This window comes from Amblyomma mixtum, chromosome 3 (genome assembly GCF_055824585.1).
Source record: "Amblyomma mixtum isolate Tamu chromosome 3, ASM5582458v1, whole genome shotgun sequence".
Lineage (NCBI taxonomy): Eukaryota > Metazoa > Arthropoda > Arachnida > Ixodida > Ixodidae > Amblyomma > Amblyomma mixtum.
The window spans coordinates 162176721-162203027 of NC_143014.1; the positions used below are offsets into that span (position 1 = coordinate 162176721).

The 26307-nt window shown below is 42.8% G+C and overlaps 1 protein-coding gene across 2 annotated transcripts in view; it reads right to left on the bottom strand.

Moving 5' to 3' along the window:
• The window catches only part of Piezo (piezo type mechanosensitive ion channel component), a 154865-nt gene that overhangs the window by 53637 nt on the left and 74921 nt on the right, over positions 1-26307 (bottom strand). For both annotated transcript variants that reach the window (XM_089581740.1, XM_089581739.1), the window contains 9 exons: positions 25361-25562; positions 25177-25278; positions 23993-24164; positions 21553-21738; positions 18892-18949; positions 15750-15855; positions 12009-12232; positions 8262-8382; positions 1516-1646 (listed from right to left, as the gene is read on the bottom strand). In XM_089581740.1, the coding sequence (XP_089437866.1) occupies positions 1516-1646; positions 8262-8382; positions 12009-12232; positions 15750-15855; positions 18892-18949; positions 21553-21738; positions 23993-24164; positions 25177-25278; positions 25361-25562 (1302 nt within the window). The remainder of the gene's footprint in view (positions 1-1515; positions 1647-8261; positions 8383-12008; positions 12233-15749; positions 15856-18891; positions 18950-21552; positions 21739-23992; positions 24165-25176; positions 25279-25360; positions 25563-26307) is intronic.

The following is a 26307-nucleotide window of genomic DNA, read 5'->3' on the forward strand; positions in this document are numbered from 1 at the left end:
ATTGTGAAATGTGGGGTTTAACGTCCTAGAGCAACACATCGGCCAAGAGGGCTCCGTAGTGAAGGGCTCCGGAAATTTCGACCACCTGGGGTTCTTTAACGTGCACTGACATCGCACAGTACATGGGCCTGTAGAATTTCGCCTCCATCAAAATTCAGCCGTGGCAGCAGGGATCAAACCCGCGTCTTTCGAGTCAGTAGCCGAGCGCTGTAACCACTGCGGCGGGTTTGGATGAGCCCATAGTATGCTTACCAATATTAATACAGCCATACAATATTTAACAAACACAAAATTAGGAATTAGGAAGAAATGTGTTCATCTGCAAAAATTTTTTGTTTAAACCTTGTTCTAAATTATAAGTACATAGACTCTGAGCTGAAACAACTTTCCAGTCTCATTTTTTTTCAGCTCTGCCTGATATCTAGTCTTAAGCCACAGTTTCTACTACTACAGCATGTTACATGCATTTGAGAACTGAAGATGCTACAAATCTGTCTTCTACCTGACTGTGAAGTTGACTGGCTAGCAGCCATAAAAGACGCAGATGCAGAGTTGTGGCAATTTAGCATCAGTAAAAAGTTAATTGCAATAACTACTGTGCGCAGTACAGAGCCAAGGCAACCAAGAAAGCCAGTTAGTATTAAGCATAGGTATAAAGAGAGTGCCAGTGCATGAAGGAAAAAAGACGGATAGGTTTCAAAGCACAGTGCTACTTCCAAATACATGAGCTTTAACAGGGGCAGGCTGACCCTTTAAAATGAAAAATAAAATCTATAATTTTCAGAAGGCAAAGTCAATTCTGTACAGTCACAAGGCGGCCTAGTATTACACATTATAGTATTACAAGTAATCCATATGAGCTTCAAGTTATTAGCATAGCTGAAGATTCACTATCAGATTCTTTGAGTGCTCCTCAAGAGTATGCTTCCTTGAATGAGACTGCATGGCATTATGAGTTTGTTTGACTAAAGAGGCTCACCTGAGTGCGTGTATACAATCCCACTCTCTGTGTAACATCCCAGTTTAGAAAATGTATGCGTCTGTTGATCTATAAAAAAGACTAGTTAAAGCACCGAGTGTCTTGTGATCAAACCACACAAAAAGTTTTTCAATTATATTGCAACCACCATGCGATTCGAGCAAAAGAAATTGAAACAGAAGTTATTCCCAACTGTGAGACTTTTTGAGAGTAGTTAGAATAGAAGGACAGGATGAAAGAAAGCAGGTTTAGAGGTGCATATAGCACTAACATTACAAAGGCAGAGGAAGCATTCATTGCTGAAGTATAGCAGTTGGTGTGCATCAACTTTCTTGTAAACACACCTCGTGTAGCCTCACTCAAATTCAGCACGTCCTTTCTAACATGCCCCAGTAATACCTGTTTTGCCAAAGTCACCAGTGAACAATGCCAGTGAGCAGCACTCTTCATGCCTGTACCATCACCACACAGTCCATATGCAGCACCACACACACAGCCCTGCACAGGCAAGTTTTCATTCCCATATGTCTACTCACAGCATTGATGCCACGGACTTTGACATCTGCATCTTCCTCTTCTGCAGGTTTCCGGCTTTTAACATCAAGGTCTAGATCAATATCCATCCCAGCAAAGTCATCAAAAAGATAGTAGTCACCAGAGCGTATGGCTGCAAGGAAAACAGCAAAGCATTACTCGGAAGTGTCTAGCACTGCAAGGTAGCGGTGCAGGCAGTGCTAATTGTGCGAGCAGCTGTAACCAGTTCAGAGCAACAAGCTTCGTTGGGTGCACATCAACTGCCAACTGAAGCTGCAATCTCATAACAGCCAAAAGCAAACATGCTGTGAGGAGTACAGGCATTGCCTGAAGCACCCACTTCCTAGCAGGAGTCATTAATAGGAACAATATCAGCAGTGAACAGCTGTTTGTACTAGGATCACAAGTATTTATGACAACAAAGTAGGAAAGCCCAACATGGAACAGCCCAAAGCCACAAGACAGATAATGCCTACCAAACGCAGAGGTCGCAGCACCACACAATGAGGTCACAACAGTGTGCACAACTACAACACCAAGAAAAAGCCTGACAAGTTCTAGACCTTACATGATGACTCCTCAAACCAAGAAGCTGCAAAACCTGATTTGCCTCTTCGGTTTTAAAAGATAAATGCTAGATTACCAAAAAGCAAAGCTCTCCTGTTTGCATCAAACAATTACAGAATGTGACTGGGGCGACAGTGGAGCGCTGAAGCTTAGTTATGTAAAACTTGATGATCTATCTCCACCGTATGGTGTGCTGATTCCTACCAAAAATAGATAAACTACAACATGAGCTGCTATGCAGGGGAAAGTGGAGTGTCAGTGGAGTAAAGGCTGTCATTCTTTATTTCTTAGAATATGCTGGCCTATAGCATCTCACTTGTGGAGCTCAATGCAGCAGTTGTCTTGAGAAGTCATCACGCAAAGCAGGCAGGCACAAACGGGCAGCTAAGGACAGGCCAGCTTTACACGCATAATGTGATGAGCGGCGGCTGGACCCCTGACGCCGCTCTGGGGCAACGGCTGAAGGGCGGGGCACGCTGGCAAGCCGCACATGCGGCTGCCCGGCTGTTGACAGCCGGGGCTCCATGTAGCTATCCAGGTAGGCAGTGAAGCCCGCTGAGACAGGTGACATTGTCAGCTGCCCCATGGATGGAGACTCACCCCCACCCACAGGAGGCTCTTCTTCCAGTAGAGACTGCCCCCCCGCAGGGGTCGAGTAGGGGGTGGAGTACTCTGTTTGCAGACCACCAGGGGGTTTCATGACAGGAAAGGGGAGGGGGCTATTTTTTATCTTGCTACAGTTTTTTCTCAATTTTCAGCCAGTTTGATGTGCAATCATATAGACACCCACTTAGTATATATACTTAATAAGCTAAACCTACACACTACTCCCACATTTCTTGGCTAGGGTGAATAATATTGAACAAGGAATGAAAATATGCAAAATGAAACTTCTCACTGTCCTGCTGCTGATATCAATATGCACTGTAAGCTGGTAGGCCCTGCCACCAAAGTGATGAGCATGAGGCAATTAATGATACCAAAACTAGCACCACAAAAAAAGCTTTCTGGCTAGTTCGAGACCTAAATGAAGCATCATGATCTCAAAGGTGACCAAACGGAAATCATGCTTGGACTTTATGAACCTTTGTTACAAATGGTTTCATTCACTAGTCACTTTGGCCAGGCTGCTGACCCGGCTACAGTGACCTGTTAAAATGAAGCTTGCCTACCCGGCTTCATTTTAACAGATATTTTCTTGTGTCTTGTAGAAATGTGGGCACATGACTGCCCACTTTGTAGTGTTTGTCAAAGTAATAAACCAAAACACGAATTAAGAGCTTCACTGCAAAGCAAGAGTATTCCGACTTTATCGTGAAATAATTTCAAAAGGGGCTGTGCCAAGGTGAGTTTTTGCTTGCCACACCTACTCTACTAACTTCTGTGCAACAAAATAAGACTGCGCGAGCACTACTTCTCAGCCCATGTGCCATCCCTGTTGACCCGGGAACAAGCATTACGTCTTCCTTTCAAGTCATCATCAAAAAAAAAATAAAGCATCAGGTGCTCCGAAGTACCAAAGCTACATTTTGATGACCTGAACACACTAAACCAACAAAACATAAAAACATTCTGTGGGCTATACCATGCATATAATGCCTTCACGAAACTAAGAGAAACTCCGAATTCACAGTGTTGAAAAAATAAAAAAATATAAACGAACAAGACAATGAAGAGTGAGGGTCGCTTCCCTTTTCAGACTGTTTTATGGTAATATTTGCATTCAGTTTTACAGACACCTTTCAACTAAAACAGCAAGTTTTTCCTAATATTCAATGATACTAAAATGCTAATGGCAGTGCCGCAAAGATTTGTAATGTTTAGATCATGATCAATGCCACCAACATGTGGCTTTATCACTTTATGACGCAAGATGAAACCAGATTTATCTCAAATGATCGCAGCCGGGCGGAACCGATGCTATGCTGTTCAAGACTGTAGCGGTTACTTCGCACGCTGTGTCTCAAAAGTTCACAGTCAGCTTTAAACTGAGCACAGCTGAGAGCGGCCGCCAATGTTTCATGACCACCGAGCACACTTATGCTACCGCCATAGTCGAACTGTGCAATTGTTTGTGGGCACAAGTCCGCCCAATAAAGAGTTTGTATGGAAGCCTTTCACTATCTTCCTGCTTGCTGGACTGCCATTACATCATGACAACAGTTCAAAAAAGCATGTTGCTGGGCAAGTTGGTAGTTCATTATTAACAAAGAAACTACGTGAATAAAGACACAGACAAACAAGCTCATGGGACTGGATCTTCTTGAGTCTGTGCCTGTCGCATACCCGGTTTTGTCCCTTTTTATTCGTGCCGCTTCTTTCTGAACGATGCTAATGGTTTACTAGAGCTAAAATGCAAAACAACTGTCGTGATATCAGCAACGACAGAATAACCATGTGAAGTCAGAAATGCCTCTTATGAGCAGAGTACCAATTAAATCTGTTTAATTTAAAGCCAAACACTTTTCCTGAGTCATTATATGATAAAAGAAAGTACAAGCATCCTACTGTTTTATTTGAAATGTTGCCACGTGTGTCAACCTTCCCTCAACATGCCGTCAGATTTCACATTTGAATGATCCTGAATGTGGTCACACAGTGGTGGTGAAATCGTGCTTTATACAAATTCAACTGAAGACAAATTCAAGCTGGCCTGTATCAATACATTACTGCATTCTAATGACAAAGACACTACTTTCACTGCAAATGGAACTTCTACCATATAATCTTGTGTAAGGGCCGCACTGTATGGGCTGCACCCCGTTTTGGACTTGATAATTGAGAAAAATTCACAACCGAATTTTAAAAAAACTGCAGCCCTTATGTGTTGAAGAGAGGTGAGCTGGGCTAGTTGGTTTGGATACATATTGAAGAAAAGCCAGTGAACAAGACTAGACGAAGAAAAGGAGTGCTGTGTGTGTCGCTCCTTTTCTTCGTTCTGTCTTGTGTGCTGGTTTTTCTTCAATATACGCCTTTGCATGAGTATAAGATATAAACTATAAAAGCACAAAAAAATTTACCAACCATTATGGTACTCCCTAATGCAAAATTTGAGTGCAGCTTGATTTTGCAATACACTGAGGCAGAAAACTTGGACAATGCTTAAGCTACCCTTTAGAGTACAATTCGAAGCATTGCTGCTTTGTCACACAAAGCGTCTAAACTGCTGCACAGAAAGAACGCTCCTCAATGGTGTAGAGCGGCATCGCGCAACCCTTGTCCTATTGCAATGTCCGCTCAGGTGTTTGCTACTCCCTGCGAGAACGCATTGCAACTTGCTTGTCTCATTGCTTCAAGGAAGAAGGCTGAAGCCACAAAAGATGCGTCCTCATTAGAAGCAGGCCACAAGGCACGTGGCCTGCACATTCCGAGTAGCGCATGCTTGTTCGCATGGTAAAAGGCGCGGACTCCACAAACAGGCGTCATAGATGCCCATGCATGTGCTCATTGACGGTTCGACTGCCAATTCTTGGCTGACTCAAGTCGCGGCTAGTAGTTTCGTGGTAGATCTTATGCCGATTTGAAAATAATCAGCCATGCACCTCTGCAATAATTGAGGAGGCCCATAATCTTTGTGCAAGGAATTGCCTCACTTGGGCAAGGCAGTGTCTCATTTTCCAGAAAACTTCCAATGTATGCCGCGTCAAATGGAGGGGTGCGGAGGTCTCTGCCTGCTACCACGTCCACTGCAGTCGCTTTTGTGCACGTGGTTTTAGTGCATGTTTTAAGCATAAGTGCTATTTGTAAGTGCGTTTAGGATCTCAGAGGCTAGGATCTCAGAGGCTAGGCTACACTGCCATCACCTGCAAACAGTGATCATGGAGTCGCTTTTGGTGCAAACATTGCGAGTTTGAATGAAGTGACCAGAAAATATTTTAATTCAATTTTCTCAGCAATAAATGCGTCTTCAGCTGATGAACAAACATTAGTACGCCAAGAAAAAGCCACAGAATCAATTTTTACTAAGAATGAAAATTGGATGGAGTTATATTCAGAGTTCCCATAATCGCCGAGGCAAGTCACAGCAGAGGCCACTAGTACGCAGTAGAACTTCATCGCAAGTTTTTTTTTCCCCTAGCTAGTGTGCAATGGAAGCCTGGCCCACACAGTGGAAAAGCCCAATGCTGCTTTCTTTTTACTAACAGAGCATCTGTTCTTCACAGGCTCTAAGCATGGTCAGCAAGTACTACTACTGTATATGGACCACTTGGTAGCAGCTAATGTCTTGGTTTTAATGAAAGAACTGTGCTGCAACCACCATTAAAGAAGACTTAACTGAAGAAGAATAAAGGCTGTTTGAACCAAAATAAGCCTAAATACAACTTCTAGTATTGCTGCAACAAAATTAAACTGAAGCCAGGCACCACTAATATGAATCTAAACAGAACTGATTTTTCTACATCAGCTTCACACTGAACATATTTAATGACACAAACAAAAAGCCATAGCATGAGTACATGAGCTCAATATGTATAAACTAACTGGGCAACTCAATCTCAATGAAACAGTGAAGCTCAAAAAACGTTTCAACAAAGGGCTGATAAGAGCAGGATACGAATTCACGTATGTTGCACAAATTTAATTCAACTACTACGTACACAAAAAGCAGAAAACACATAGCTTTGAACCACCAGAACAAATGACATTTTTGTAAACAAATTTTTAACCAATTTAATACTGGCAGTAATAGAATGGTATAACATAAAAGACAGACCGAACAAAAATTAAAATGTGCCCAGAGTGGAAGAAAGCTGGGTTTAAGAAAAATGCAGCGTAAGTACTGAACACTAAAAAACAAAGAGGTACGCAATAACAATAAATAAATGACAATTCTTGATTAGAATAAGAGCACATTTAGCAAACTTGACGTGTTATGAGACCTTGCAGTTCATTATTTTAAGAGCTCTAAAAGACACATACATAAAAAGGTTACTTTCAATGAAACATTAGTGATGGTCATAATTAGGCAGTGGTCATAAAATAAGTGGAAAATGCTAAAAACTGCCTTCGCATTAAGGGGGCACTGCAGCACTTGTTTGAGAATCAGACAAGATTCAAGGATTCCAATGTATGTAGCTTGTAGGTAAAGCATTCTAGGTTTTTTGTACACCAGCATTTCAAATGGTTATTTTATCGCTGATTAAACCCACAAATATGTACAGGGTCGTCTACTCTTAGAGCGAACATGCAAGTGCGTGGTCGTGCTCTTCGGAGGGCCACTCCGTCTGACACTGACGCTTATCACAGCAAAGTGCCACAAGAGAAGATGGACCTGGAGGTGGTGCTTAGCATCATCTACAACTTTGCTTCAGTGAGTGGCCATGTCGGACGCAGTGGCCCTCCGAAGAGCATGACCACGTACTCGTGTGTTCGCACTAGGGCTTGTCCCAGCTGCTTTGTGTTGTGCAGAGAAGCTCGGTGATAACATCACGTTGATTTCAGACTTCTGGTGCCTTCAACCACCTATTTTCATGCATCATTGAATGCTCTGAGGGCTTTACCTTCAACGGTTCTCTCTGTACTCAAGTGTTGCACAGTGCAGAGAAGCTTGGATGCTATTGTGGCTTGTTCTAGCGCAAAAAGACTACGCATGCTTCCCCTGCAAGTTTCATACATTCAACCTCTTTAAGAGCGTAGAATTCTAAAACCTCTGCAGTTGCTCTTTAGTGCAGTGTTGCGATTCAAAGAAATCCACGAACGGTTCAAACCCATCCACCCAAGTCCACAATTGTAGTTATGGTGCATGATGGGTGAAAAAAGTTTTCCTTGGCAATGCTAGGCTTCAAACTTGCTTGTTCTGCTAGGCCACTCAGCCACAATACCACATGCCACAAGTAGGTGATGGCATATTTTGCATGGTAATGAATATATGCTAGTGCAATATCTACTTCAGTCAAGAATGTGTGTTACGGGCACAAGAAGTCAATTTGTTAGCTGCAAAAAGAAATCTTCAATCCCCAACAGCATTGCCCTATCTAAAAACCGTCTCCTAGCTCGACCAACCACCATCAAGCAGACATAATTAAATGGTCAGTTCTTTGTGCTTTAAAGCAATCTGCAGTGAATTCATATGATTTTTGCCCATAATTGTCATTATAGTAATGGACAGGGTCGCTTTATAGTTTTGCACTACTCACAAAGCTTCCTCAAAGTTTCATGTCAGGGAAGCAAAACCACTTACCCTGAAAGTGTGTCTCTGGCTCAACGTATTCACCAGCCCTAACCTTATGTTGATTTGCACGTATTTTGTCCATCTTGCGCTTTATCTTTTCCATGATGTCTCTCTCAGCAGCTCTTTGTTCCTGCACAAAGTAAAGAAAATCATCACACACCTTGTAAATATCCATTACTGAGGCAGTTCAAAGCAAAAGCCACAAACTGCTAAATTTAACCATTTCTAACATGTCATAGTTAAGGTCTCTATTTACTTGCGATTCCTCAGACTTATACGTTTCTTGAGGAATTGTGTGTTAGCAGTCACATTCTCTTTTCTGATGCTACTGCTGTTGTGAACATCAATATAAACGACAGTAGGACGGATAAACGGCTATTTTACCTCATTAGCATGAATATAACAGAATGTAACATGAAGGGGGAGTTTGAGAACTCCAGAGAATTTTACAAGAAATATTATTACAGTTATAATGCAATCTCCAACTGTTCAGGCCAACCACAGCCAAGGGTCTCACCCCACCCCCAAAAAACAGACAACAATCTAAAAAAACTTCAGGGGACACTTAAGCCCCGCCTTAAGGGTATGATGTGATAGCGTTAATCGGTCCCTTCAGCAGCCTGGGGTCTTCTTTCCATATCACTTCGCAGACACTGACACTGTTCTTTCTTTGCCGCCGATCACCACATAATGCTTAACCTACTCTTAAGAGTGCAATGCGATAGCATTAAGAGATCCCTCCCGCGCAAGTACTCTTTCTCTGCCGCTTGGGTTCTGCCTACATGCCCACATATGTGTAAATGGTGATTCTCTACTTTATATTCACAGATCGTGGGGAGACCCCATACCACTCCTGGCATAGTGGTGCAGTGGTTAAGTTATGCACCACTGCCCCGGCAGGTGGCTGCTTCAAACACAGCCACCTGTTGGGCTTGCGAGACCCAGGTTGCTCTTCCTCAGCAACCTCTTGCGACCAATCCTTAATTGAACTGCCACCTGCCAAGGTGGGCAGTTTGCTCACAATCCGATAGGCAGGTTGTGATGACATCACACGGTCATGTGGTCTAGGTAACAGGTGGGCCATCTGCTTTTCTTGACATGCCAACGATGCCAGGGTTGCCACTGAATGGGACTCTTAATGCTATCGCGTTAATATGGAAGCAGCTGATATGTTGATGTTATCTGAGAGGCAGTGCTTCAGGTGCATGCACCACAATCGAGCGAAGCGAAATCTCCAATACTTAAATGCATGCAGCCTCCCATGCAGCAGTGGCCACTGTCACTGCTGTGCCCCTGCCACACAAGCTGCCCAGTCCTGTGCTAGTTTGTCCTTCTTTGCTTTTCCTACTCCAATCAATTCTTTCAGTGACTTCTCTTTGTAAACAACCTGCACATCCTTCTTTCGATATCTATAACCACCTGCGCCTTTGCACTTTCACAGCACCCACTTTGTCCCAAGGTAATTAAAAAAAAAATGGCTTGTTCTAGTGGCTTTCAAGCCAAATGGCGAAGGTTGCTTTACCTGCCTTGAAAAGCTCGGGGAAAAAAACAATTCCGGCTATATTCGTACCTTGGTTCTGCATATAATGCGAGGTGTATTCTGAAGCATTACTTTATAACTCCCATGGAATTTCGCTGATTCTTTATCCTCAATTTGCAAAATTTAAAATTTTCCATTGAAGAAAGTTAGGGGCCTTAGCTTTAGTAACTCAGTTAAAAACTATTCCATCCACATAAGTTTGTGAAAAAAAAAAAAATTACCTATGTGCAAAAAACTATCATGGGACTTGTTTTTGTCATGATGCTGCCCTAGCAGCCCTCTGACATCAGTCCCTCACTGCTCCTCCTCAGATGCCCCTTCTTCACTGCACCTCCTCTCATTGGAAGAACCCCTTTTCTCTTATGCTAGGAGAGAGCTTGGTGGGCCTCGCTGCCTAAGGTTTCTTGTCTATGCTTTCCCTAAGCAGCTAGGTTAGGTGCGTGGACCTCTATGCAAAGTACTATCGCGCTCAATATGAGTTGCAACGCGCGGTCATCGACTGGGGCTCGTTCCGTGGTGTGCCTCCCCCAAACAGTCGCTCGGAATTCTGGGGGAAACTGCTGTTCCAGGAAACAACAGCACCCCCGCTCAGGAAAAAGTTTCTCCCAGAATTCCGAGCGACTGTTTGGAGGAGGCACACCACGGAACGAGCCCCGGTCGATGACCGCGCGTTGCAACTCATATTGAGCACGATAGTACATCTGACTTGGTGTCGTAAGTTCTCTCTTACTAGCCTTCTCAATGGTCAGCAGTTGTTTAGTGGCTTTGTTGGGAGCCTTCAACAGTACACTGTGACAATCATAGAGACCCTGTATATACTACATGTTGTAAATGAAGACATAAACCCTATATTGTTGCTTCAATTCCTGCAGCCTTCTCTGCACAACGCCGACGGGCTGATGAACCTCCTCTAGTGTCTCTTGTGTGTTGTGGAAGGAGGTGGTATGTGTCCTTTTCAACCTTAATTAGCCAGGTTTAGGCCCAGCATAGCCCCAACTCCCTCCACCAGCAGTGTAGCACCATGTGCTCTTGGTTTGAAATGCTGAGTTGCTTAGGATAAAACAGAAAAGACAGTGATAAGTATTAAAAATAACCAAAAATACTTAAATATCGAAGAAAACAAAAAATAAAGGACGTATTTCAAGGTACAAAATTTTTTTCTTTCTCAATTTAACACACTGCTAACAGCCAGAATGGGACCTTAATTCAGGACATCACCCTAGCAAAGGTGAACATGCAACATGTGGTGTCCAGGAAATGTCAGCACCTATTAATGCTGAACCTTATTAAATATAATGTAAAACTAAAGTGAAGCCACTCACGACCAATGAAGAAAGTGCTGCTCGGAAATGGAGAGCAAGCACCTAGTCTCGCAGGCCAAGAACCTAAGCACATTGACGGGGATCACAAGGAAGTGGCAGTGAATAACTCTGCCACAAAAAAAACTTGGGAGCCTTCTTGACCACATTGTTAAAGAAGAAAATGCGATAACTTTAGGTTTCCTGCGACGGTGTCTAATATTCTTGTGATTTCCCCACCAAAAATCCTGTTGGAACTGATTTCACTGTCCTTATATGGTATGCATGAGACATCACCTCTTGGAGTGTTCAAATACCTTCCATTGAATTATCATAAGGGATTTTATGAATCCAACCAACTAATCTAGAATAATTCACCCACCAATACACCTTAATCCATTTTCTGCCAACTCCTAAAATTTTGGGGGTCCGCAAATTTCCAAATCTGGCAGTGTCCTATGATTGCTCCACTAGCGGTCACGTGATGTCACAACCCTCTCAATCGCATTCATAGATCGCAGGGAGTCCTTATACTACTACTGGCATAGTGGTGCATCGCTAACCGATGCGCCACTGCCCAGGCAGGTGGCTGTTTCCAACACGGCCATCAGTGGGGCTTGTGTGACCCAGGTTATCCTTTCCGAGCAACCTCTTGCGACCAGTAATTAATTGAACTGCCACTTTCCATGGTGAGAACGTTGTGGTGATGTCGCAAGGTCACGTGACCTCTCTCGACCAATCGGGGAATTTCACGACAGACAAGCCAGAAATTTTTTGTGAGACAATAACCTAAATGCTATCACATGATTAAAGTTATTTTTTACTTACTGTGCCCAGTGCACCCAGCACAGTGAAACATGGTATCACTCGTGCGTAGATCAATTTATGTGGTACAATGTCACGCCTGCCAGGACTTACTTGCACATCCTTCATTTGGATCTCGTGTATCATTTCAGCTCCCCGTGAGGCCAGCTGCTGTTGAGCCAAGATCTCGATGATGAGGTGGTGAAAATAGTAAGAGGTGAACAGTCGCTTCTGCATCAGCAGGAAGGCCAAGCAGATGCCGTCCCAGAGCAGGCCTGCCTCATCCAGGGGCACCCTGCAGGTTCCGCCTGACGTACCGGGCATAGCAGTGCTGCCACCTACAGCCACATAACCAATACGGCAGCGATTACTGGAGAAGCCATCCCAAGCCACAGCCACAAGCAGCCACAAATGCTCCTCCATGCAAGTTGTGGCTCTCGAGCACAGTGCCCCAAATATTTGGAGAGAGCAGCGCTCGGCTACAGCCATTACACTGCTGCTCAGCGGTGATGACTAATGCCAGCTGCACATCAGCTTAATTTCCATGGCAAAATATCTGAAGCAACCTAATGATGGAACCACAATTGGTGTACTTGCGTGCTTGTTTACTTACTGGGCTCAGGCTCCAGGGTTCCTACCAAGAGGAAAGGTCTTAATTGTGTAAACTACCTCACCACACAGTGCGTCACACAATGCCTAAGCTTCGAAATCAAAACTTGGAACACCTAAGCTTATCCACAAGATCTCCCCAGGCATCATTGCCACGATAAGTAAGCACGTTCATTAATGCCACTAACATGCACTGTTACAATGATATTGTTGCGTTCACAATGTGCCAGACTAGAGTCTGTCACAGCTGCAAACAAGACAGGCTAGAAGACTTCTGAGCTATTTGAGAGTAACAAAACAGGAAGGTACAATACTGTTCATTTACACTTTGTACACAAAAACTGGCACAAATCTGTGAAGAAACCATGAGATTAACCAGCTGCCATAAGAGATTTGCATAAGCCATGCACTAATACAAACCTCCCAAGTGTCAGGCAGCAATAGTCAAGAGTTCAGCTGTTGAGTTATTGACACTCGCATTGTGCAGCAGAAAACTGGAACCTGCCAGATATCAAACTACATCTGACATAAGGGCACCAGAATTACAATGCAATAATTTTGAGGGCTTATTAAATGATAGCATACCGTGCTAGAGAAAGAAAAAAAAAAGCCTAAACAATTTGGAAAAATCTCAGCTTAAATGGAGTTCAAGCCTGCTGTCTGCAGGTCTCCACAGAACAGCAATATCCTATTCCAGTAACGAATTTCCAGATTTTTATAAGGAAAAAAGTTAAATACTATACTGTAAAACTTTAAATCAATGAATCAATGTCATATGATGATGGTGACTGGAAGGTAGCACTAAAAAGCTAAAATAGCTGCTGACAACCACTTTAGATAAGATCAAAATTTTTTAGTACAGTAAGTGTACATTGCACTAGAAACAATCCACACCGAATTGTGTAACACATTTTAAAACGTAGCAAACAGTCATGAGCACCACTACGAAGGCGATGAAGATCCATATCATTTTTCTCTACCAGTATTTAGAGCTGTGCTCGCACATGTATTGACTTAAGTGGACATTTTGCACTAGTTTATTATGAAGTTAAAGCTCAACATTTTGCACTGTGCTTGGGATCTGTGGCAAGAAGCAGCACAACTTCCAAGCTTCTTGTCAATTTGTGATTATGTTACATATGTAATGCGCAAGTAGTGTGTGCTCCTCTATGCTGTCTTAGTAGTGCAAATACTAAGCTCGTTTAAAGTGCTGCAATTTAGAAAATACTAGTAAACATTTCATTATAGCAGTCGTATCATACTTCACTTGGTAGGTGTCAGTACCAGTTTTCAAACCTTAAGACCCACAGAACAAAGTGCATGCAGATGCCCCAGCAAAAGTTAGTACATTTAGTCTAGAGGCCTTGAGTTTTCCTATTAGTAAGGAAAACATAGCCAGACACCAAGTAGCCCCTGATTTTGCTCTGTTTTATGAGGCCTCAAGTTTTTCAGCACACAAAAATACCACGTGCCGCAAAACACTGCAAGCGATCTGCTAGCCAGCCTATTGCATGCCTCCAAGAAGGAGACGCATACTTAATGTCATTGCAGAGATTTTCGAGAAATACCTTGGAGCTACCACTGTGACTAAAGATTACCACTACCATGTTCTATTCCGTCCTTCCCTAAATGAGGTGCAAACAAAGGGATCTTGGACTCAGCAAAAAAAAGCTGACATGGCAGAAAAAACAATGCATATCCTACCTTTTGGTTCTGTGCAAAGCAACAGTTTGGATACATTAGAGGCAATGCAAAAAATTGACACGAAGAAACAGCATCCAGAACAGTGCTGAGACCACAAATACATGCAAGGCAGGGTACTTACCTTTGATTTCTGCAGGGACATAAAATTACACAACTATCAACAATCACAAAAATTCAAGAGTTATGGCTACAGCTTACCTCAAGCTACACTATACTATATACCGGGTGTTTTAGCAAGCACTTTTAAAATTCGTAAAAGCAGAAAGGTCACAATAGAAAGAAAATCTTTCAGGAATCAAGTGTCAGCCATGATGAACATCAGCAATAAAAATATCCCACAAATTATATACTAGTTAATTTAAGCATTTCAATTAGCATAGCCTGGCAGTTAGTGCCAATGACGAGTTTGTAGCCACAGACAAGACTATGCAATATCAGTTTTTGAGAAGAATAAAAAGCCATTCTCGAATGCCATGCAGTGCGAGGAAGTGCGGCACATTTTTCCAAACGAAACCAAAACTGAGTGTATGAAGCACACAGGAAGGTCGGTACAAATGCAATGCTTACTTCTGATGTATTGCAATGCCTACGGCTCCCAATTTTAACTGTCTGTGTGCTAAACTGTTTGTGCTAATGTACCACGGCATGCACCTTCTTTTGCTTCGTCGCTCTCAGAAATGACGGCCACATAAGTTTGCTATGACTATCCTTTTTCTTGCACCAAGCGACGAAGCAAAAGAAAGTGTTTGCCGTGGTAAAATAGCACAGGCAGTCCAAATTGGGTGCCAAAGGCATTGCTAAACCTCACCAGCGGACGTTGGGTTTGCACCGGACTTCCTGCACACCTCATGATCTCAGTTCTGATTCTGAGTTGAAAAAGCAGTGGTCTTCCCTGCGCTGCATGGCTTTATAAAATTAAATTTCCTTTTGTTTCAAAAACTGCTAAGGCAATTTCCATGGCTCATTGGCTACAAACTCGCCATTGGCAATAGCCACCAAGATATGTTAATTTATATGTTAACTGGCAAGTCTTAGTTTACTAGCTAGTAATTAGCATAACTACTGCACAATTAGCTGACAACTGTTCACAAAGAGATTTTCTTCCTATTTCGAACAATCTATTTTAAGGAATGTTATAAAGTGTTTGCTGAAACATCCAGTATAACCACACTTTTGAAGCTAGAGAAAGTGATTTTACTAGAATTTAAAGTGAGCCTGTCTTATTTAAAGGAGTGAAGTCAGCCTCTCAGCAATGGCTACGTCAGATTGTAGTCCGCTTATGTTTTGCACACATTCACGAACACCACACAAAAATACATGAGAATATTTTTTTTCAGCAAGCACTTAAAAAAAATCCTAAAGGTAGAGTGGTCAAAATAGTAGTCTTTTTTTTTTGCTGTGAAAGTGGCTGGGAACAGTTAAAAAATCAGATGACTTAAAGCTATTGTAAACATGAAATGTGCTGGCAATGGAAAGCAACGTAAAGAAGCCACAAAACTGGTGAGGCTATTTCAATATCAAAACCAACATTATTAAGCTCACCAGGAAGAGGCTCACTCTGCGCCCGCTTAAGACAAGCAATGCCAAACAGTTGGACCATCCAGCAGGAGTATTTTGACAGGTAGTCCGAGAAAACACAGCCAACCACCTAGAAATGAATGATGTCATTAGTTGTTAACTCCGTTTTTCTTCCCAAATGAATAATAATGCATAATTATCAACCTAATAAGTAATGCATAAAACACTGAGCAGTCCACCCATTCTGCTAGATGCTGCAATATGTAGCTTAACCTAACCCAAGCAAATATCGAAATCAGAGGGATACTAAACAAAACAACTTAAGACTGTTGATCAAAATTCAACATGGCAGCAGAGAGAGTTCACAGACCCTGTTTTGAAATAAATGCAAGCAGGAGACAGCTAATTAAAGGATCTTTCTGTGAACCAGTCCACCTAGTTGTCACTGCCTGACCTAATCAACCCAGTTCCCTTCTCACCAATTACCTGCAATCAGTGCTGCACTGGCCAATCTGTTTTTTTCCTCTCCCTGTTCTGCTCTCATGTTTTGATTATGGGCCTAAATGTGCAAATATTGCTTCTTGTGCTTCATGGCTCAGGCTTAAGCAGCTGGCACAACTTTAAAAAATGCCGGGGCTCTGCTGCATGCAAGCATGTGGAGATGACACGTCAGGCTACACAAGGCGCAGGCTGTTTCACACTTAGAGGCAAGCTCAAAGTGTGCAACCACCATGGTTCGAGAGCCGCTGCCACCCTGACAGTTGGCGACGGTGGGTGGCACCAGGTGCATGCGTGGCAGACGCAGCCGGCCGTGCTTACTGCGCATGCATCTTTGCTGCCGATTCTCCCCGGCTGTCAGCGGCAGTGCTTCGCGAAGCGCGGCGGTCTAGCACTCCCAGTTTTCCTCTAAGTGTGAAACAGTCTGTACAGTTAGTTGTGAAGCAAGTCACTTGTACACATCTGAGTCAATTTTTGGAATTATTTGATAACCACTGTTAATGAGCCAATCACAACCACGGCACGGGTTGGTGCTCCTCAGGAAAAACCCTTCAAAAGAAGATTGCTCCTGGTGGCCAATACTAGCAATTCTGTCGCCAAAATCCTTGGGCCAATGAGAGCTAAAGCTCAAATAGCATGAAAGTGATAAAACTGACAGTGTTCTAGAAAGTATTTAAAACATTATTTGGTTTTGTAAAGGACCAAAGCACTTTTCAGCTGCTCCTAGATATGACTTATGTGACATCCATCTTACTGGCCTGCTCACCTGCAATTGCCCGGAAGGGGTGACATGGGGGGCGACATGACAGCGGTGACATGACAGGAGGGGGACTGACACTTGTCAGGCATGTCTATGCCTTTTTGCTAACACCCTAGGGAGCTGTATCAAGTTTCTCTACATAACGATATGATTTCATTTGATGTTGGCCATCCTGCTGCTTTATTTGTTTAATTACCTAGTTCCTGAGCCTCATTCAATGCTTCAATATTCAGCATTTATTTCATCCACCCTCTGAGTGCACCCTCTGAATTAGTCAGCAAACCCTTAAAGATTCAAAGGCTCTCCAACATGAAAGTATGCGGAGTGGGTAACACTAGGGTGACACACACCATTGAAACACTGTGAGACATTAAAAGCTGCACAAAATATGAATTTGTGCTCCACAACAAATGCAGCTAGTTTGAGTGCCATTGAGGTGACTTCCATTCCTTGGACTGCTTTAATTTCAGGGATTATGTGTGACCAGCCCTGTGTTGCTTTGAAGCTTGGGTATGTCGATGAAAGAGACACCTGAATACTGATACTGCGCATTCTGGTTTAGCAAAAAAATGAAATCAAGACAGGGTCAAAGGTGCACCTCAGAAGAAAAGATTAAAGGAGGTTAACATTTTTAAAGGAATAGTGACCCATCACTATAACTGACATAATACTCAGTGTGAGGCTGGTCTACTACAACACAAGTAATACTGAGGAACTTGGCAGAATGGTGCAAGAAACACTGTCGCGGTGTCACAATAATCTGCTACTGTCTGCCAAGTCAACCTAAAAGAATTATGGCAGCAATCTGAGCATGCAGCTGTCTTCAGTACTCAGTGCTAACCGATATAGATGTAAGACGCAATTTTGAACACATCATGTCAGCCGATTCAGTACACTGCGCACAACTCATGGTCTGCAGATTTTGGAGAGGCTGGCTATACAAGTCTTTCATGAAATTCATTAAACTGGTAGCCTCATTTGGTCACTTTGCCTTTGGACATAAGAAGTTAAGTCAATGCTGACTTGGAATCCATTTGATGCAAAAAGCCAATAAACAATACAACAGAAGTGTGGGAGAGTCACACATAAATGGTTTTGTTGTGCACAGCCACTCGGGTTGCCCCTCTACATTCAGACAATACCCTTTGCCTATGCTGCATCCATGGTACTTTGCACACTGAAAAAATGACAAACCATAATGCACACAAGTGTGAGCCAAACACTGCATCCTTTCAGATCTGTAGTGAAGCTAGTAGGTAGGTTGGCATGCACAACTGCTCATAAAAAAATGCTCATAAAAAAATAATAAAGTACAGCCATTAAATCAAAAATGTTTGAAACAGCAACTTCGCCCTGAGGTTATCAAGTCATTAAGGTAATTTCAGTGGTTTTTATTTTCTTCAATATTTCTGTATTCATGTAATTGAGCTGTTTTATTTTGCTTTCCTTATTCTTGAAAGAAAACACCAATTAGTCAACAAAGAAAGGTGCCAACATTTTATGCATGTATACATTAATCCAATGTCCTGATCTCTTTCACACCTAGTTGCAACATGTGAATTCACGCATGCCTGGGAAATAAAAAAAATCACTTTGTTTTAAGCACCGTGGAAGGCTCCAAAGTCAGGTGGCGAAGTCGTCGTTAACGGGGAATGACTGCTGTACTGAGTCTTCACAGCATGTTAAAAAAATGCCGCTCGCGGGAAAAAAGAAAACTACATCAGAAATGAAACTTCAGTTCTGCATCGTTAGGGGGGCTGACGACGTTCAATGGCTGCAGTAAGGAAAGAGTTAAATGCTTTGCACACACATTTTTGACAAATTGAACACAACTAGATTTTTCCTTGATGCAGTTAAAGACTACACCACATATCATGCAGAAAAAAACGCCTTCAAAGGAAGTATTACCTGCAGAATGCATTTTATAAAGATGACCACAACATTGTAGGCAAGTAGTGTATTCCACCTGGAAAAAAAAAATTATCGTTATCAATTAAATGTTAGTGTCACAAAGCCAACTCACACATATACTAATAAGCTTAAGTACAAAGTAAGCCAACACATTAACATGCTTCTGCCAAATAATATGGTCGTAAACAGATAAAATCTGACAATGCAAATCCATGTCCCACACTGCAATGTGCATTGGGGTGAAGCACACATGCTTCTGAAAATGCTCATGAACATGTGTGCTGTGCGTATACTCTTGCATCTTTCTTTCTTTTTTTGTTAGTTTCAGCAGCAGACAATATACACAGCCTGATGCAGGGACAGAGGCTAAAGGTTGTTAGAGCCTGACCAGGCCTCTGACCCTATGCAGTTCGCAGCAGTATCGTGACAAAAATATATCACAACATATAAAAAAACGAAACACTGTTTGCTTCCTGGAATTACACATGATACAAAGACGTGACATTTGACATTACACTAGAGTCATATGAACTTACTAGCACAACAGCACACACAATCACAATTCGTACATTGCATGATGCTATCCTGAAATAAACACATGCACATATCACAAGATAAAATTGTACCACAGCACACACAACAAGAAAAGACACTTTGTACTGATCAAAACAACAGGCTTGAACACAATAATATAGGTGAAAAATTCCAAAGACATACAGTGTTCATTTACAAGAGTACTTCAGAGTACTTTGGTCGCAACCCGCCATTGGCGGCTTTCGGTTTGTATATCTTGGTGCAGGCAATTAAGGGTTTTCATCATGCACGACCGAACCAGGTAAATACTGTTGTCAAACTTACTACGAAGCAAAAGTTACCGTAATGTGGAACCTCTGTGCACAGTTTCATCGCCAACAAGCCAGCGGTTAAAGCGGGAAAAGTTTTAAAAGTCGCTACAATAAAGATGCACAACATTGTACATACAATCTCGACGATATAAATATGGTTGATAAGAATTTAGAGATGATAAGAATTCGTAAACTTCCCCGGTCGGAGCACACTGCATACAATGTGCAAAATTTCAGGTGTTCCGTACACTCCTGTCCCACTACGGATGATATAAGCATGTGACACAACCGCACCCTCGAGTACGAAGCGCTGCCCTCACATCACTGATGCTATGATTACCAGCCATGCAAACACAATGTGAGCAACGAGCGGCGGCCTGTGCATCGCCGATGTCCCAAGTGAGCGGTGGCATGCAGCCCACACATCGCTGATATCAGGAGCGAGCACCGGCACGTGGCCCATGCATCGCGGATGTTGTGATTGCCAGCCATGAGGCACACACCGTGAGCAGTGAGCGGTGGCACGAAGCAGTAAATAAATCATGCCAGCCATTAACAGATCTGTGTGAATATATTTCCTGTGGGTCTATAAGTATGGATTTTGTTTGTTTTGGGTGACATGAATATTTTTAGTGAGCCCCCTGATACTCATTTATTTATTTATCATCATCATGACGCTACTACATTTTATTACATATCAATGCTAGCGATGCATACAGTAAGCATATAGTTTTGTCCAGTGGCACGACATCAATGAATGCAGCACTTGTATACCATATGTTCATTTCCCACAGGTGGAGTTAAAATCACTGACACCACTGATCAGGAAAATAAGGTCAATTTAGCAATGATAAAAAGGACGGGGAGCAAAATGTCTCTTTACTTAACTGTAGTAAAGTTATTTTTAGCGATACTACTGGCAACCCTTGATTTTCAGCAATTTTGTCCGTCAAACTGCTTACTTGCTGATCACACATTATCTCCCCCAGCAGCATACCATACTATTACAGATGTGCGCCTGACCAACTGCACAGGCTCATGCGAATTTTCTGAACTTGTTTCGAGGCCTTTTAGAAGTTCCCATGTTACAAAAACCTTTTGGTACTAAGAAAGATTGAAGCAGGGTGCTGGATGCCACAAAAAAAGGTCGAACACAACTTTATAAGCTCCACATATAACAATATAACAACTCAAACACACTTAAAATCTGGCTGTTACAAAACACACACACACACACGCACGCACGCACGCACACACACACACACGCGCACACACACACACACACACACACACACTAGGAATATATAGGAATTATCATAGAAAAAGTAGGCGCCACATGCTGCTTTCAAAGCCAAGCCATCAACAACAGGGTTGCCTCATTTCCAAAAAGAGCAGAAAAAAGCCATGCAGGCGTCTGACATGCCATTTAAGGCTGTAGTGTAGCAGGTAACAGCAAGCACTAACTGTCAACTTCCATTTATTACCTTGGTTAGCAGAAAGCTGCTATGTGTCCTATACTTTACTGAAGCACTGATTATGTCTTCCAAGATTGGCTATGTGTGACGAATCTGAACAGGAGCTGAATCTAAGCTAAGCAGAATATGCTAAAGAATTCTTAGTTGCTTATTTTGGAGCAGTTTGGCACAGTATTGCTCATCTTCATCAAAAAGATGCAGCAAAACCTGCTTTTTATGTTTCGGTGTGGCTGTGCAGAATGGACGTATTTAGCTGCGCTTTGCATGCAGTACCTGCTGCTTTTGAAGCATATTGACCCATTTGGCAGATAAGAGCGACAGGCCAGAGAAAAGCTTACATCTTCAGCAGAACATTCATTGGCTTGAGGTAGAATTCATTGCCGTTCCAGAGGAAGAAGAAACAACCTAGAACATAGCCCATGGCAAACAGGCTAACACGGTTGGTGCCAGCAAGGAACATCACTGCCAGGGTGATCCAGTAGAAAGAGAAGAAGAGGAACACTTTCACCATTGATAAATATGACCTGCAAAGAAAAATAAAAAAAAGGAAGTCAGGAAACTTCTGCACTAGTACGTGGACCGGCTATATACTTGGAGTAAACTACGAATCACGAATTCTTAAAGGGGTGGAGACACCAACTTTTTCGTTCGCGTGTTCATTGTTTCAAACATGGTGTGCTACTCCAGGATGCGCGATATACGCTTCGCAGCAGATATATGCACGGTAAATAATTTATTATTGCATTACTTATACTGAATGATTTTTGTTTCTGAGCGCAGGGGTGTGCTACAACATCATAACCAAGAAAGCACAGCAACCCTGGTCATGCGGGCCCCAAAAGTTGAGACACACTAACTGCTGCGTCGTCTGCTCTCGTACACGTGCTGTGCGTACCAGCGCCTTTCGAAATGCTGGAAAACTTGGTAGGTACTGTGATACACTGAGAAAAGTCAAGCGAATGAGGAACGACAGAGTTCTGAAACCAAGCGGATCACTTGGGCCGATCTTAGTCAGCATACCGCATGTGCCAACGCGGTGTATGGGTCGCGTTTCGCTTTGCTACACTATGCCGATGCCGATGCTTGGCGGGCATCTGTGTTGGAGGCCCGTAACTAGGCAAAAGTCGGCCAATCCCCTGGACACATTACAGCGACAAATGCCTCACTGTTCGCACTGACCAATACCACTCGCTGTCTTCACTTCGCTCCGCCCGCACAGCCGTGCTGTGAGACTGCTCAGGGTCCAGTGGCTGCTGATCGTGATATCTGCTGCTTGCTTTTTCTGCTGCTTGCTTAGCAAACAGTCCGTGTATTCACTAAATGAATGCTTCAAGACAATTGTACAGGATTCGGCATTTGCTGCATGAGCACGTAACTCTCCCAAGAATGCATCCACGACGACTACTGCACCTCAGTGCTACTTTTGTTTGTTTACATGTATGTATCTGCATGTGTATACAGGCAGCATCTGCGCGTTTGTTCGGCATGAATTTCAAGCTAGGTTCTACTTAGGTTAAGCAATCTCTTCCCTTCTGTGCCAGTCGTATGTTTACTTGTTTACACTTTGCGATAACTCTGCAAGAATCGCTGATGAATATGAGCGCCAACCTGAGGAACACTTCATAGCCAGCTAGGTTGTTGACACCTCACAGCACACGCATTTTTCGATCACTGTAACTGTTTTTTTTTTTTTAAGTGTCTACTTTACTTTAAATTGGTTTTCTTAGAAGTACGTTCGGTGCCCATTTTCTACAATTAAAATGGCTTAATTTGTTGTCCTCAGGCGACGCCGACAGATGCTAGCTGCCGGGACCTGCAGAATTGGTCGGCAGATTGGGTCACACCACCTAGCAGTGGCGCTTACTGCTCTAAGTATTTGCATCCCAAGATGAAAGCAATCCTCAATTTCAGGTCACTGTTGTCAAAACTATCCATGATGGTCATTTGTATTCACTAAAACTTACGAACTCTCTCTTCACAATCGCCGACATCGCACATACGAACACCCTCAATCGCTAGGCCTAGTCGTGTAGCTGGTGAGTGTCGAAGTGTGAACATATGAAATGTAGTCACTTGTTTCACTTATTCGTAGTACGAAGAAGGTGTACACAAGGGCAACTAGCCATATTAGTCTCATAACGTGAAGGTTTCGTTCAGCCATGCTGGTGCCAGCTGGTGCGTGAGCAACGGCATATTTGTCGATTAACACACAAACCGCCGAGTCGCCGACGCAGCACCTGGCCAACGTCGCGCATCGCCGTTCATGGTACGTCACGTTACTGTGCTGTGATGTCTCTAATATTCACCGATATCGTTCCCACGGTTACACGTCACCAACTATCTCACTATTGATGGGTCTTGTTCGGGAGAAAGACTATTTAAGGACTCGTTGCAGCTGAATTAAAATATACTTTAAGCGTTGGTCGCATTCAATACTTGATTGTGGGTGACCTTACATAGAGAGAAAGCCCATAAAAAGCTTTTTAGAGCCTCAAAATTTAGTGTCTCGACCACTTTAAAAAACCGGCTTGCCTAAATATTAATATTACATTAATATTGCTGTTAAGAAATAATTCTGAGGACTTCCTAACCCCTCAAAAAACTCAAGCAGCTTCTTCTACAGCAAAAGAATAAAATGAAATAAAACAAAGCGATCACTTTGATGCATTTGCTACCACTAGCTTGCAACTGTAATTACAGATGGTTTATCTTCCCACCAAGCAGGCATTTATGTAACGAAGCATGAGGAAGCTGCTTGGTAGGGCTGCCAGTGCTTGCCTTGTGTAGGTGACGAAGTCAGGAATAGGGTTGGGTGTCTGGCCAATGTAGCGGCCAGTCTTGTCATAGATTTCCTTGTTGGAGCCGCCCTCGTATGCAATGCTCGTGTGCGAGTTTTCCAGGAAGAACACATGCAGCTGACAGCAGGCAAACAAAAGCTGAATGAAGTCCACTGAAAATAGAGAAGAGCTCTAGTAAAACGCGAACTGAAAACGTTCGTAACAGTAGTGCGAAAAATCCCAAATGGAGTGGGATTGGTGCACGTCACTGCTGAGTGCACAGTGCATATAACAGCAAACAATTTACACTTAGGTGCAGCGTGGCATAGGCTTTGCAAAATATACATAACATATACATGAATGTATTAACCTAAGAAGAAGACATATTACTGGAAGTAATTTGATGGTTAGGTAAATCATTCGCAGCAACCAAAGATTAGGCACTGGCCAATGAAACATTCCTTTCGACAATGCACTTAGAAAGGAATGACAAGCACATCAGACAATGGTAGTTCCTCAGCTGAAACCATGCATTAAACCATGGTTCCTCACTGTATAGAACATTCTAAAAGAACAATACAGTGTGTAGGATACAAGCGTACCTTGCACTTCTCCCCCCCCCCCCCCCCCCCTCCCCTTTTTAGCCCATGAATGGACAAGAGCGCATGCAAGACTAATGCCACATGCAGCATGTCGCAAAGTGGCTGTAGTATGGATACATATGACACCACTTAAGCATACGTAGCTGCAAACAATAATGGCCACTAAAAGCTACCTCAGGTTTAAAGAAAAGGAATACAGATGAAGTTTTATTGCATTTTGTCACACTTTACAGACATACCGCTGATTCAGAGCAAAACTTGTTTTTGATATAAAGTTGACATAATACAGCCAAACGGTAACATGCTGCTTTGTTTGTTTGTTTGTTTTATGGGGTTTAACGTCCCAAAGCGACTAAGGCTATGAGAGACGCCGTAGTGGAGGGCTCCGGAAATTTCGACCACCTGGGGTTCTTTAACGTGCACTGACATCGCACAGTACATGGGCCTCTAGAATTTCTCCTACAAAGAAATTCAACCGCCGCGGCCGGGATCGAACCCGCATGCTGCTTTGAAAGACAAAAATAATAAAACAAGCAGGAAAGCTTTTACGCCAAAATATTATGAGCTGATAAAAAAATCCTACCAAGAATTTTTCTTGCCAAAGGTGGGTCTTGGTAGTCGGGCAGAAAAAGCCACAGTGCAGTCTCCCTCAGAACTTTTTTCGATGGATCCCACCAAGGATATTCTGCATGATCACAATAAAAATAGTGAATGCATCACGGCTCCTTTTCTTTTCACAGTATGCAACACAGTAAAGGTCAACTCACCAATGCAGAGACCCGGGGGCAGTCCAACAACCACCAAGTATTGGAGGGGCAGTACAAAACAGAGGTATGCCACATAAAATGGCCAGACCTTGGCAAGATTTCGCCGGCGCAGCAGGAACATGGCGCAGAGCCACAGAGACGTCATCAAGGCAAAAACGTCAAGCCGCACTCCAATGCAAGTAACCATTGTTACGAAGCATACCTGTCAAAAGAAAGTAAAAAAGTGTTCAAAAACACACACAGGGAATGAATAATTCCAGCAGAGCTTTGCAATATGATTAAACTAAATGCTAATTTGAGTTTGAATCAAATTTTGCTCAGCAAAAGCAAAACGGCTCAAGAACAGACACTCTCTCAGTCACCACAAGGATCAGCTACAAATAGGGGTTGGACTTTTCGGTTTTTATGTTTTGAAAATTCGGCAGACTTTTTCCAGTTTTTATTTCAGGATTACTTTCGACTAATCAAATACTGACTTTTTTCGATGATTTAATGTAGCCATTCTATGTCGTCAAAACTCAGTCTGTCTCGGTATTTTTGTCATCCTGAACAATTTATTTGCCAGTAATTCATAAGCAAATGGTAATACTTGGAGCAGTGCTTGTAGAAAAAATTCCAACCCTCATTAAAAGAGTACCTCGGTTCAAATGAGATAGCCGGCCCACAAAAACGGAAGTGGAAGTCTACTACGTTGACATTATCATTGGGCTGTCATGCTGAGTTGAGCAGGAGGGCGGGGCATCACGTGGCCTGCTTGTTGATGGCAGTGATGGCAATGCCGCTCAAACGTAGCAATAGCTAAAACACTTTTTTCATGACAACCATTCGCAGTTTCGTGTCACTGTCCTACATGCATTTGATTAACCTAATTAACCGACTAACTGCTCTAAGCAAGTTTGGTTTGGTTTGGTTTATTAGAGTTTAACATCCCAAAGCGACTCAGACTA